This window comes from Drosophila sechellia, chromosome 3L (assembly GCF_004382195.2).
Source record: "Drosophila sechellia strain sech25 chromosome 3L, ASM438219v1, whole genome shotgun sequence".
NCBI lineage: Eukaryota > Metazoa > Arthropoda > Insecta > Diptera > Drosophilidae > Drosophila > Drosophila sechellia.
In genome coordinates, this window is record NC_045951.1 from 10,758,687 (window position 1) to 10,773,462 (window position 14,776).

General features: G+C 43.2%; 3 protein-coding genes across 3 annotated transcripts; all 3 read left to right on the forward strand.

Moving 5' to 3' along the window:
• Positions 1-1,205: 1,205 nt before the first annotated feature.
• On the forward strand, positions 1,206-2,705 carry LOC6605203 (acyl-CoA Delta(11) desaturase). Its single transcript, XM_002030005.2, has one exon. The coding sequence runs from the start codon at positions 1,224-1,226 to the stop codon at positions 2,286-2,288; it is 1,065 nt and encodes a 354-aa protein (XP_002030041.1). The 5' UTR covers positions 1,206-1,223; the 3' UTR covers positions 2,289-2,705.
• Positions 2,706-3,274: 569 nt separating this feature from the next.
• LOC6605204 (proton-coupled amino acid transporter-like protein CG1139) lies at positions 3,275-5,270 on the forward strand. Its single transcript, XM_032718145.1, has 8 exons — positions 3,275-3,357; positions 3,412-3,465; positions 3,525-3,675; positions 3,733-3,854; positions 3,910-4,136; positions 4,198-4,328; positions 4,378-4,556; positions 4,618-5,270. Exons 1-8 carry the CDS (start codon positions 3,275-3,277, stop codon positions 5,042-5,044), a joined length of 1,374 nt encoding a protein of 457 aa, XP_032574036.1. The 3' UTR covers positions 5,045-5,270.
• Positions 5,271-9,946: 4,676 nt separating this feature from the next.
• On the forward strand, positions 9,947-11,872 carry LOC6605205 (glutamate transporter polyphemus). The gene is made up of 6 exons (XM_032718143.1): positions 9,947-10,083; positions 10,136-10,180; positions 10,236-10,386; positions 10,448-10,930; positions 11,002-11,180; positions 11,236-11,872. The coding sequence occupies exons 1-6, from the start codon at positions 10,013-10,015 to the stop codon at positions 11,774-11,776; spliced, it is 1,470 nt and encodes a 489-aa protein (XP_032574034.1). The 5' UTR covers positions 9,947-10,012; the 3' UTR covers positions 11,777-11,872.
• Positions 11,873-14,776: the final 2,904 nt, after the last annotated feature.

Here is a 14,776-nt window from a genome sequence, read left to right on the forward strand (position 1 = left end):
TTGCTGCTGCTGCGGCTGCTGCTGCTGCTCTCGATGTTGCTGCTGTTCGCCAATCATTAAATGCGTTTTTCATACTGCTGTTGATTTGGGTTTTTTACGTTTTATGCGGGAGTTGCCGCTGCTGCCGCTGCGATTTTTGATTTATGAACCAGCAAATGAGTTTGCGAAAGGAGAACAGGCAACACGAACGGACCGCGAATGTATATCAAATAAGTATACACCCACACTTCCGGCTGTAAATTGAATTGGGGGCGTGGCGGTGGAATTTTGCACCCCATGCTGCCAGCGGGCATTCGGATAATTATGCGCATGTTGCATGCTGTCCGCTCGATAGTTTTGGTTTGGCCAACATCAAAGTGGCAGTGCCAGGAGAACGACAGCGACAACGACGACAAATCGCTGAAAGTTACAGTTTAAGTTGCTGCCAATCACCGCAACAGCAACAGCTACAGCAACAACAGCAGCAACTGCAGCTGCAGCATCGGTGGAAAATCAGAATTCCAGCATTTTCACCTGTTGCTAAAGCTTGTGCAGCCTGACATGTGCCGCACATGCCGCGCTGCCATTTGTCTGCACTTTAATGATGCGCCACATCTAACTGCAACTGCAACAGCCACATCAACCATCTACTGTCTGCACGCAGAAAAAATCAAGCAGCCACTTAGTTTTCGATAAATTAATAAGCCAAAAGTATAATAGAGCAATAATTAAAAAAAAAATAAGACTACAGTTACTAAATGTAAATTATTATTTAAAAAAATATATTATAATATGTAAAAAAACAAACATAAAACATTATAAAACATAGATACTTTTGGATATTTTTGAACTGAATTGAATATTGAAGATTTATGGGGACTGGAGGTAATGGACAAAGTAGGAAGTAATCTGATGTACCAATAAAAATAACGCCTTAAATACCAGGAAATTTATAAAATTGTACGATTCAGAAACTCATTCGATCGCCATTCGAATTGGTAAAACCGAAAATGCATAGCTTTCCAGGAGTGCTACAATGTATATGCCAGAATTCATGTCATTCATCAATATTTCAGAATGCTTTCGTAGCACTTCGATTTAAAGCGAATTTTCGCGATAACATGCTAATGCTCCGATTGCAAATTAATGCGAACTTCTATCACTCATTTGCGTAATTAGCGATGCAGACAGCGATAAATAGAAGCGCAGTCAAAAAGCAGAAACAGTATCAAACATAGAGCAACATGCCACCCAATACCAAGGACACTACCGGAGTGCTTTACGAATCTGATGCGCAAGTAGACAGTGGATTGTCGACGGAGCTGAGCAATACGAAGACCACCGATGGCAGGAAACTGGAGCTGGTATGGTTCAATATAGTGTTGTTCCTGATCCTTCACATATCTTCGCTATATGGAGTGTGGCTGTTATTCACTTCGGCCACGTGGACAACTTTCGTGCTCTTTTCGCCAGCGGTTGTGGTGACCATTTTGGGAGTTTCCGGCGGTGCCCATCGTTTATGGGCTCATCGTACCTTCAAGGCGAATACACCGCTCAAGCTGATCTTTTTGTTCCTGAACACTTTGGCCTTCCAGGATGCGGTCTACTATTGGGCCCGGGATCATCGTGTGCACCACAAGTATACGGAAACTGATGCGGATCCGTACAATTCCAAACGTGGCTGGTTCTTTGCCCACATAGGATGGTTGTGCTGCCGAAAGCATCCGGAGGTTGTGGAGAAGGGCAAGCAAATAGATCTATCCGATCTGGAGGCAGATCCACTGATCATGTTCCAGAAGAAGTACTATCTGCTGCTGATGCCAATCATATGCTTTGTCCTGCCCACCGTTGTGCCCATGTATCTGTGGGGCGAATCACTCAATGTGTCCTGGCACGTGATGACCCTGCTTCGATGGTGCATCAGTCTGAATCTCATCTGGACGGTCAATAGCTCGGCCCACATGCACGGCATGCGGCCCTACGACAAGAACATATGTCCAGTGGATCAGAGCTTCCTCATATTCTTTCATGTGGGTGAGGGATACCACAACTACCACCATGTCTTTCCCTGGGACTACAAGAGCGCCGAGCTGGGCAAGTATTCGCAGGATGTGACCACCAAGTTCATCGAATTCATGGCCTATTTGGGTTGGGCCTACGATCTCAAGAGTGTCTCACTGGATTCGGTTAAGCAGCGAGCCCAGCGCACTGGCGATGGATCACATCCTGTTTGGGGATGGGGCGATAAGGATCAACTAAAGGAGGACGTGGGCGTGACCACCATTAGTCACCACCGAAATGGAAAGTAAACGACGGACTACCTGAAGACATCTTGACACCTAAGGCACTAACAGGCATAATGAAAACGAATGGTTGCCTTTCAATTGAATTTCGAATTAGGAATTTGATTATTGCTCGAGTTTCTCGACTTGAATATAACCCACTGACATTGATTCTTAATTGTATACAGCTTATTCTTAGTACTAAAATGTAAAAAAAAAACAAATGGTATACAGTACTGTTTTTCCGATAAAAAATAAAATAATAAAATTTACAAAAAGAAAAAAAAAAAAAAATTCGGATATAAATGAGATAACTTTCTTTAAAATAAACTGTATTAGTCTTCACCCTGTGACAAACTTAAATGAAAGGAAGACTAACAAAGACTACTTATGATATGGGAAAATAGCGAATGGAAAGTAAAATAAACAAATCCGCTTAGTTGACTTCTGGCCCCTCGAGAATACTTACTTTTCTCCTGGGGGACGGGACATTTGCATTTCCGATTCGGCACCGCAAAGATTGGAGGAGGTGGTGCCTCACAGCGGGCAGTTGGCCCCACACAATGCGAAAGGGGATTGCAAGGTGGGCAGACTTAACTAGAAACTGTAGATTGTCCGTCCCAAGGCCGGTTGAATTTATGGCCAGGTGCCAATTGAGGTGGGGGCCTATTGAAAAATGCCCCGTACTGGACACACTAATTAGTTTGCCCAAGACCCCGAGGCGAGTGCATAATTTAGGTAGCGAATTCCTTGGCCAGGCCTAAAACGCCCACACATCGGAGGAACTGGATCTTTCCTGGAAAGCATATCGGCTTGGGGCTATGCTAATACCTCCACCCTTCCTGGAAGCTGGCATCTTGCCAAGACACTCCTACTCCATATCCAAGAGATCGTAACCCGAGGTGGATCTGCTGTGATCCACATTTGCATAATTGCAGACCAAAGTCGGCGCTGACTTTCCGTCTGATTAATAATAATAATAATTCCCTTAAAAGTGATTTCCCTTTCCTGAAATGTGGAATACGAGGAGGATACGCTTAGACCAGAAGCTGCCCTTCCACCACAGACTCCTCGGCGGGGTCCAAAACAGTTTCGGGTAAGTCAACTTGGGAATGAGTGATTGCTGTTCGTAATATGATATCTTTTATAGATCACCGCTGGCGAATGAGGCTCGCTTGTCCTCAAAAAAGGATAATGGCATGTCGTAAGTAAATATCTTTACTGGTGAGGCACCTTATATAATACTTTACTTGCTACTCATAGCGACTTGGAAGCCTTCATCAATGTTTTAAAATGTGGGTTTGGTACTGGTTGCTTGGCCATGCCATATGCTTTTCTAAATTCAGGTTGGTTAGTTGGTCTTATATGCACTTTTGCCCTGGGCTTCTTTGTGCTATATGCCATGCATATTCTGGTATATTACTAACTCAAATATTTTAATAACTCCTTGGCTAAAAAGTTTTCTTTGCAGCTTCATCATATCAATAATTTGGGTGTCCAACATAATATGCCAATGATCAGTTATCGAAAGGCAGTGGAACTGTCTATCAGAAAAGGACCATCAATGTTTCATTACCTGAGCAAGCCCTTTGGGTCGGTTTAAATCAGCTATTAAACTAAACTAATTAGTCTAAACTTTATTCTTAAGGTATTTAGTGGATGTCCTGCTATGTGTCTATCATTTTGGCGTGGACTGTGTCTATGTGGTTTTCATTGCCAAGAGTTTAAAGCATCTGGGGGATATGTATTTGTGGGTATGGGATGAGAGGCTCTACATGGCATTGATAGCCTCTCCACTGATCCTAACATTTTTGATTCGGGATCTAAAAAGCCTTGTGCCGTTTGCAATAATATCCAACTTTCTTCTAATAACAGGTTTGTTATACCCCTTATATGCTAGTTATCTATTACTTAACTTATTCAATTGTCACCGTAGGCTATTTTGTCATTTTAAACTACCTATTTCGGGATCTCCCTGAGTTTGAACATCTTCATGCCATTCAGCCGCTGAGAAACTTTCCCATATTTTTTGGCACTGTACTTTTTTCCATTGAATCTGTTGGAGTGGTGGGTTTGTGTACTTCTAAGATCTCCTTGAAAATCTCACTCTCTGCAGATCCTTTCCCTCGGTCGAAGTATGCGAAACCCGAAAAACTTGATGGGAACCTGGGGAGTTCTAAATCAAGGCATGATCGTAGTAATTAGCTTCTATGCTATCTTCGGCTTCTTTGGATATTGGCGATACGGCGAAAACACATCCAATTCGATTCTGCAGAATATACCTCAAAACGATTTGTGGGTATTTATAATTTATGATTTTTGAAGTTGAACTAGAATCCCCTCTCTCTTTTGTAAGCTTTCCAAAATTCGCGACTGGCATGTTTGCTCTCGCAATATTTTTTAGTTATGCCCTCCAAGGTTACGTAACTGTGGACATTATCTGGCGGAATTACTTGGAACCGGAATTGGAGGACAGATATTTACAAACGGTGGAGTTCCTTCTGAGAATTGCGCTGGTTATCGCCTCCGTGCTGGTGGCCATCCAGTATCCGGACTTTGGCCTTTTGCTATCCTTCGTGGGATCCTTTTGCTTGGCCCAACTGGGTCTGATCCTGCCGGGAGTCGTGGACATCTGCCTTCGCTATGAGGAGGACTACGGTCCTGGCAGGATCTTTCTCATCCGATCCATGCTATTCATTTGTATGGGCTTGGCTGGCGGAGTGGCTGGTACAGTGGTAACCCTACAAACCCTCTACGCTCGCTATCCTGTTGTAAAAAGATAGTTATAGCTGCTGTATATTTTCAAAAATAAGTTGTTAACTAGTGCAGATAAAATTGTATATATTAATAAAAAAAAATTTGTATAAATTTATTAAAATTTCTCAAAGCTCTTAAGTTCTTTCTAGTATTTAAAGACGGTCATTTATTATAAGCGGGTTTTCGAGTATTTAACAACTTTTTTTTTTTTTTAATTTTTTTTATTATTTATTGAATCTTCCCTTTGTGTTAAGAGACTAACAATAAGTGTTCAAATCTTAATCTAACTTAATTAACTTTCACTTAGTGATAGTTTTTTTTTTTTTTTTTTTTTTTTTTTTTTCATTAATGCCCTAATAAGTTTATTGCTGGGCTGGGAGGTCGTTGCGGTGCAGCCGGCTTTGACTGCATACTCGGATTAGTTTTCTTGCGAGGGGATTTGTATGGGTGGTCAGCTTTTCGTTATACTTCGTTTTTTTCTCAGCTATTACTTCGATTACTAATTTGATTTTTAGGTCTCTGTGTATGTTTTCGTTTCGAAGGTACCACGGCGCTCCAGTGATAATTCTCAGAATTCTTGTCTGTGCTCGCTGAATAATGTCTATGTTACTTCTGGATGCGTTGCCCCACAGCTCGGAGCCATAAGTCCAGATAGGTTTTAAGACGGAGTTGTATAGAAGAGCTTTGAACTCCAGACTAAGTGGAGAGCGAGCATTTATGAGCCAGTGGAGGTTCCTTGCTTTAAGTTTAAGATGTTTCGATTTGGCTTCTATATGTTTGCGCCAAGTGAGCCGCCTGTCCAGATGAACTCCCAGATATGTTACCTCGTCGGCTTGTGGAATGCATATGTTATTCAAGACCAGTGGTGGGCATGTTTGTTTGTTTAAGGTAAAGGTAACCTGCTTGCATTTTTGAACATTTATTGAAATTCTCCAGTCGGCAAGCCATCGTTCTACAGATGTTAAGTGTCGGGATAGGAGTGCCGTGGCTTTTATTGGGCATTTCGAGCGACTGAGTATCGCGGTATCATCAGCGAACGTGGAGGTTGTTAGATTGTAGTCTATGGGGAAATCCGCCGTATACAGGGTGTATAAGATTGGACCCAGTACACTGCCTTGCGGCACTCCAGCTTCGATTGCGCAATCGCGTGAAGTGCTTGTATCGCATCTTATTGCAAACACTCTGTTATATAGGTATGACTTCAGTAGCTTATGTGTGTTTTGGGGCAACAGCTTGATTATTTTAAACAAAAGTCCATCGAGCCACACTCTGTCAAATGCCTGCGCGACGTCTAGAAAAATGGCTGTGCAGTATTCTCGATGTTCAAAAGCAGTACGAATTTCTGACGTGATTCGGTTGACCTGTTCGATGGTTCCATGTTTTTCTCTAAAGCCAAATTGATGTGTTGGAAGTGTGTTGTTTATTCTAAGATGAGGGCTAATCCGAAGGAGTAGCATTTTTTCAAACAGCTTTGAAAGACATGTTAATAAGCTTATCGGTCTATATGATGATGGCTGCGTTTTATCTTTTCCTGGCTTTGGAATCATTACTATGGTCGACTTTTTCCATTTTTGAGGGAAGTATCCAAGCTTGGCGATTGCGTTGAACAACAGGCAGATGTGAAGAATAGCACACTTTGGGAGTTCGATGAGCATTCTTGGAGTTATTAGGTCGTAGCCAGGCGATTTTCTTGGGTTCAGTTGCTCTTTGATAACCTTTGCTAGTTCACATGGTCGGAATTCAAAGGGTTCTTGAGGATCTAGATTGGCTGCTATTAAAGGAGGGAGAATAAATGTGTTGGTAGAGGGATTTGGTCGGAATACATTTTGTAAATGGTCAGCGAAAGCACTGGCTCTTTCTTCATCACTTCGAAACCAAGTGCCAGAGGGACTTCGGAGTGGCATAATTGGCGCTATTGGAGTCTTTAGGTTTCTGTGAGCTCTCCAAAGAGGGTACTTAGTGCTGGTGGGAGAGAGTTGCTCGATATATGAACGTTGGCTGTTTTTTTCCTCTTGTTTGAGAGCATTGGTAAGCCTGCGTGTGGCTATCTTAAGCATGTGCTTAGTAATTGGTGATCTATTAGACTGCCAATCCCTTCGTAGGCGTCGTTTATCTAATACCAGCCGCTCGATTTCGCGATTAGTTTTGATGTAGTTTGGTTTTGCATACGTCACTGGCGGGGTTGAAGCCTTTGCAGCCGAGACTAAAATGTTTTCAAGAGTTTCCGTTGACTTGTCTATATCCTCCTTTGAAGATAATGCCGTCGTTAGTTCTATGTGTGAACAGACATACTTTTGATACCTTGGCCAGTTTGTTCTAAAATTTGTGAGTCTATACGGTGGGTCGACGATGTGGGGGCGAGTTAGCATATTTAGAAAAACAGGTGAGTGATCTGATGATAAATCTGCTAGTGCTTCGGCGGTGACCATGTTGCGGGGGACATGTTTAGTAATTGCAAAATCGATCAGGTCTGGGATTTTTCTTGGGTCTGCTGGCCAGTATGTAGGCTTACCCGGGGATACATAGTCTAGCTTGTTTTCTGGCTTCGTAAGCGCATTGTACAATTGCTTACCCTTTGGCGACACAAGTCGAGATCCCCAATGGGTGTGCTTGGCGTTATAGTCACCCGCTGCGATGAACCTGTCACCTAGTGTGTTAAAGAATTCCATGAATTGATCCTCAGAGATTGGAAAGCGCGGTGGGCAGTAGACTGCGGCTAGAGTCGTTGAACCATTGTTGAGTTGTAAGGCTATGGACGTAGATTGTAAGTAGTTTTTGTCAAAATTGTTTAAGTGGTGGTGTTTTATGCGATTTCTGATGAGTATTCCAGTGCCTCCATGAGCTTTACCATCTGGATGATTTGTACCATAGAACAAGTATCCTGGTATATGAAAATTGTTTTTATTTGTGAGGTGCGTTTCTGATAGTAGCATTACGTCGATGTTTTTTTCGTAAATGAACTGTGTGAGCTCTTGTGTATGCCGTGAAACGCCATTTGCGTTCCACAGAGATATCCGTAGGGAAGCCATTATGGGGATTTTGAAGATACAAGAAGTTGAATCAGGATATTTTGGTTTTTCATGAGCTCTTGCAAAGTATTTTGCATGAACGTCATGAAGTCTTTCATGCTTTGCTGTAGGGATAGCATCATAGCTTCGATGCCACTTTGTTGTGTTTGTTGGATGTTTGTCGGTGTATGTTCGGAATGAGCAGTTCTTGTCGGTGGGGCGGGCACTTCTAGTCCGGATTTTAGGGCGCTAGCGAAGGAAATTGTTGGAGTAGTGTTTGGGACAGTTAGGGGTGGTTGAAGAATCGGTTGCGGTGAGTAGAAATTGACTTTGTTGTATGTATGTGCTGTGGCAATACGTTTGTTTAGGCGGCTCTTCAATTCTTTGTACACCACACAGCCTCTGTAGTTTGCAGTATGTTTTTCCCCGCAGTTACTGCATTTCTTCACAGACTTATCGTCCTTGTTTTTGGGGCAGTTTGCGGTAGTATGAGGTTCGCTACAGACAACACATACGGACTTAAGGGTGCAGTATGCCTTGGTGTGGCCGTATTCTTGGCAATTAGTACATTGAACTGGATTGATACGTTTGTGCGGCTCCTCCACGGTGATCCTCCGATGTAGCAAGTACTGTAAATTGTATATTGGGTGCACTTCGTTTTTCTTTAGTGCCTGGAGCTCTGGTTCGAGTTCTATTTTGAATAGTGGCTGCGGAACTTTGTCTTTGTTTAAAATATTAATAACTGTCTTTGCAGAAAAGTTTTTGGCCTTCAGAGCCTCAATTATCTCAGCTGGTGTCACTGTTGCTTCAATGCCCTTAAGTACTACCTGTAGCCCTTTGCAACTTTTTAATTGGTATGTGTAGTAGTTTTTACCAGCATCATTTAGGTATTTAGTCACTATACGGTGGTCTGCTTCTGTTTGGATCTGTAGTTTTATTTCATGAATATTTCCTTTTTTAAGTGGGATAATGTGGAACTTGCTGTCACCAATCAAAGCAACGAGTTTATTTACAAGTGCATTTGTACTTTGTTCTCGTATGAAAATTGGTGGAGGCCTGGTCTTTTTTGGCTCCCCTACCGTTTTTTCGTTGGGTTGTTCGGTCGCAGAATCAGCCAAGATAGCATATCGGTTTGAATTATTTACTGCAGAGTTTTCATTGCCGTTGTTGGTTCGATTGATTTTGGGTTGATTACCTGCCTTATTGTTTTGAGGGCTGAGCTTTCTCTTGATTTGGATGTAGCGATCCATGCCAGTCTGCACAGTCGAAATCGACTTCTGCTTTTGTTTTGATTCTTCTTTACGTGCATTATTGTTGTTGCAAACGGTCAGTGCTGCTGAATTATTTACAGCTGGCACAGCGATAATTAGTTGGGCCGCTGACGAAGTTGATGTTGTGGCAGTTGCCAGTGAGGTCACTGCACTCGTTATTGCAGTGTTACAGTTACCCGGGACGGTCGTTTGGCGCTGCGAGAGGAGCGGGGTAGGAGAGGCGGTCTCTTCGCTCCACGACTTGTGAGCCGAAGCAGGCAGAGAGGGAGAGCAAGAACGCGGTCTGTCGTTCGCTGAGGGCAAAAGTTTCGAGTTAGTTGAAAGTGAGGGTGCTCGATCACCGATTTGCGGTGAGACGAAAGAAAAGTATGCATTGTTGCGTTGTAAAGAGCGCCGGCGCTCGTCTTGTTCACATTGTCGCTGAGAACGTATGTCGTTTTGATTCATTGTTCTAAGTCCACATATAACAATTACCAGAACAATATGGAATAATTATTTATTTTAGTAAATAATTACTATAGTCAATAATTGTTAGTTGTGCAAACTGCACTTTACACTTTGTGTTTAACTTTCACTATACTGTTGTAGTTTTTAGAACTTGCTATTCGTAGCTTGAAAGAAACACGTCTCCACCCGAAGACTGTGGAATGTCTACTGTATTTAACAACTAATCAGGTTTATTTTCTTAAAATCCAGTCACTTTGTGAAAGACGTCATGTCTTTACGATATTCATTTTTGGTTTTTCCAACAATACAGACACAACATTCGAACATGGGCGATAAAGGGTAATATTATTTAATCACTCTTGACAATTGATAAAACAATTTTCTTTCACAGAGGTTTTGATCCTTATGAAAATCGAAATGTGGCTCATCCGATATCGTAAGTTAACCATTTAACAATCATTTGGCGCTTATATATGATATTTGTTCTACAGTGATATTGGGGCGTTTTTTTCGCTTCTTAAATGTGTCGTTGGAACGGGAGTAATGGCCATTCCACTATCCTTTAATTATGCTGGCATCGTCACTGGCATTATCCTTCTAGTTTCGGTATGCTTTATGCTCATCCATGGAATGCAGATGCTGGTGAGTCTTACTTAGTTACTCTTAAAACAAGTTATATTTTTGCTGTTTTTCATGCTTGAAGATTATTTGCATGATTGAGTGCTCGCGTCGAATGCAAATTGGATATGCCACTTATCCAGTCGCGATGGTATACTCATTTGACCAGGGACCCCGGTTCTTTAAGTATATCTCAAAGGCCGGAACATATATAGTCGATGGAGTATTGGCATTCTCCCAATTCGGAGTCTGTGTCGTGTACAATGTCTTTGTGGCTGCCACCTTAAAGCAACTCATCGACGTTAACTGGGGAGTGGCAGACTTGCGAATCTATATAGCCGTGATCGCACTCTGCCTCATACCACCGTTTCAAATACGCAAACTAAAGTACCTAGTACCATTCAACATTTTGGCCTCCATACTCATCTACACCGGATTCTCCTTGATGATGTACTATCTGTTCGTCGGCCTGCCTCCGATAACGGAACGCAACATTTTCTTTGGTCGCATCGATAAGTTACCTTTATTTTTTGGTATTGCCCTCTTCTCCATCACATCGGTGGGCGTGGTGAGTTCTTTTAAATTATTCTTTATTATTATTTTTCTAAGTGCTGCAAACGCTCGTAAACGCTTTCCCAGATGCTGGCCGTAGAAGCTGAGATGGCCAAACCACGGCACTACCTCGGCTGGTTTGGAATACTCGATCGGGCAATTTTGTTGGTTATAATTTCATATGTGACTTTTGGTCTCATGGGATACTGGCGTTATGGCGACGATACTGCTGGTAGTATTGCACTAAATATTCCCACAGACGAAGTGTAAGTTAAGCTCTAACTACATCCACATGATTCCTCAATATTGTGTAATCCGCAGACTTTCGCAAGTTGCCAAAGGGTTTATTGCCTCGGCCATTTTTCTGACCTATCCGTTGGCGGGATTCGTGATCATTGACATTATAATGAATCACTTTTGGAACAAAAATGGAGATCTCCCCAACGCGGCTTTAAAGGAGTCTATCCTTCGTGTATGTACTGTGGCTCTAATCTGCATAACCGCGATAATTGCTCCCAATCTGGGTCCTCTACTGTCGCTGGTTGGAGCGCTTACCATATCGCTGTTGAACCTGGTATTTCCCGCACTAATCGAGATCTGTCTGTACTATCCGCCGGAGTATAACTATGGCAAGCTAAAATGGGTACTTGTGAAGGACATATTTTATGTGATTATTGGCATTCTCATCTTGGTGCAAGGCACCGTCTTCTCCATCAAGGACATGATTTCGGAGTGGGGTGGTGGTGACACCACAACTGAAGGACCTGAAACTACTGCGGAGGCCACTACTGCTAACATGTCCGCTCTTACCACGGCGTTAACCGCCGCTCCCCCAGATGCACCCGGTTTCAGATTTCTCTAAAAAGATAGACTTCTTCAACCATGTTCATCAGAAATTTGCAGTAAGCTCGAAGCTTCGAGCGCGTTTTACAATTATAAATAGTTTATTTTAAATCTATTTTCTAAAAAGTTTACTTATTCGGTGTATGTATTCTAGCCCGGCCTATTAATGTTCACAAGTCGGCTTGACGGATCAAAACGCTGGCCTTGTGTCTGCAGTTGCCTGAATCTTTAAAGACCTGAGCTCGAATTCTTGGCGTGGCATGTTAAAGCCACCTCTCTGGCTCTCTGGGCAGCGGGCGCCAGCCTCGCAAAGGTCAGGCCCACCGCCCACTGATTTAACCCCCACCTGAGGCCAGGCACAAGCCATTATCGATGGTGATGACGATATGGCGTTGGCAGTGCGGGTAATTCCCTCATTAGCTGTGGGAGTTTGGCGGCGGCAGCCTGGCATGCGGCATGTGGCAAGTGTGCAGTAAGCGTCGGCAGCCGGCAACCTGCAACATGCAACACACGACGACGGACAACCTGTTCCAGCTGCAGCACACGTCTTCTCGGATGCCGGCCACTCGTCAGCCCACTTAACGATGTGCTCCGGAATTTATGCCGATATGGTAATGCATCCACGCTGCGACTGCGACTGGGATTGGGATTGGGATTGCGATTGGGACTGGGACTGAGACTGGGACTCTGAATCTCGAGACTGCCTCATTATGCCATTGATGGACTGCAGTTGAGCATTTGGATTGCGTAATTTATTGTTTTGGGTCGTTTCGGCCCGATAAACTGGTGTTTTGCTGTTGGCCGCCGCGTCCCGTTGCCACTTCGATTTCCAATCCAAAAACGGTCAACGGGTCCGCTCGTCATTTGTGTGGCATTTTTTGCCAACGCCTGGCTGGCCGGTCTCACTTTCCGCCGGGGGATTGCCTTGCTTTGGCCATTTAAGGATCTAATTAGCTACGCAGTCGGCATGCAAAGCCAGGATGATGATGATATCTACGGCGGTTTTCCAAGGAAATCCCCAACGAGAGCCACACGTGTGCGCAGGCAGTTTCAAAGTTTCAAAGTTCCTATTCCTATTTATGTTTATTTCAGACCATCGAATCCCTCCCAGCGAGGAGGTCACAAGGTTAAGCAGTTGCCCCAAAGAGTTCTGCGTATACGCAACCAAGCGTCTCTTCTGTGATTGCAGCCAAAGTGCAACAAATCATTTCCCATAGCCAGTTTGCAGGAACAACAAATCCAACAAAAAAAAAATACGAATCAAAATAATAGCTAGGAGTATAGAAGAGAGATCTTCGAGGCAGCCAATTTGTGTTCCGTTGCTTTGCCGTTTGTATAAATCAATTGGCAATGAGGCAAGTACTGGGATGATGCTCCTCGGGACTCGGAACTCGCGACTGCCCGCTGTGCGTTGTCTATCCTATAAATTGCACCCCCATCCACCGACCGACCAAGTGCATCGAGTGCATCGCGTCTTCCTCCTTCTGCGCCTCTAATGCGTTATGTGTGTTTGGACTATGATTTTTTCACTTGTTCGCGGTGCGTGCACTGCGTCTGTGATTGGTCTATAAATTACTGGGTTTATTGCGCTGCAAGGTCCACGCCCCCACCCCCGCATGACACTGATCGATTACCCCAAAAAAAAAAAGAAAAAAAGGAAAAATAAGAGAGAGCCCTTATCGCCGGCTCGCAAATATTTGCCCATCGAAACGCCCGTTTCCTTTCGGATATCTCGAGGCGAGCGAATGATGTATTTGCCGCCTGACGACTTTACTTTCGATTTCAATTTGATTTTCGGTTACCGGATCGACGGCCACTTCGATTTGTGGTAAAATATTTGCACAACTTCGAGGGTCATTGCTGGGGATAATGGGCGATAAAGAAGTGTACAAGTTTGTGACACATCCTTATATTAATAAAATTATATATGTAGTGATTCATTACTGAAATGTTTACTACCCATGAAATCCAGGCTAATCTTTCCAATTCCAACTTATTGTTAACGATATGATTAACTTAAGAATTAATAAGACATTTAAGGCTTCCTTTCTAAAATCGAAATCATGACTAGGTTACCGAGTTAACAATCCGTTCAATTGACAATCTTCAACAGGACTGCTCTGACCCAAAAATCTATGCCAAAATGCAACACAACACAACAGCAACATGTAATGTGGCAGCAGCAGCACGCCGCAAGAGCGGCTGCCGCATTAATATTAATTAAATAAACGTTAATTCAGCGCATTAATGCGTAATAAATAATGCTCTTTTGAGCTGAAATTAATGCATAAAACGCTACTTATCGCCGCCGCCACGCACTTATCTGTGTCAACACAGAGTGCCACAAGATGTGGCAAGGGGGTGGAGTGGTGAATGGGGCGAAGGGGGGGTGCAGGATGAGGGTGAGCAGAGCTGCAGCAGCGGCCATCGCGCCTGACAAACATATTGTCAATAGCCTCTAGATCCGCATGCACAGGAAGAAATAAGGAGTATAAATAGTAGCAATATTTAAACAATTATAATAAAATTAAAAATCTATTACATTAAAAATATCTATTATAAAAATATGAAATTAATCTATAGTTGCGGTATTGAAATTTTCAAAGCATCTTCTTGATTTCTAAAACGTTTCTGAGGCACTGAAAATTCAAAATGTCATTGCCCTATGGTGTCAATGGTGTCATGTTTTTAAAAGTAAAACAACTAGGCTTTTTTTCCCAGTGCACCTGGCTGGCCCACAGCGATGGAGTCATGGAGTCGGATCGAAGTTGGAGCTGGAATCGACGATGTCGTTGGCGCGTTGCAATTACATGTCTGTGACAAGAATTTTAAATGAAAATCGCTGCGTAGTGCGCTGGACAAATGATTCAAACTTTCGCGTTACGTGTGGAAAATGTTTAAAACTGAGCCGAGGCCACAGACCGAGCTGCGATCTCAATGGAGGCGCCATGCCAGGATTGGAGCTTTGCTTTTTTGTCCGCTTTGCATGCCCAATGGCAATGGCAAGGAGTCGCCAATG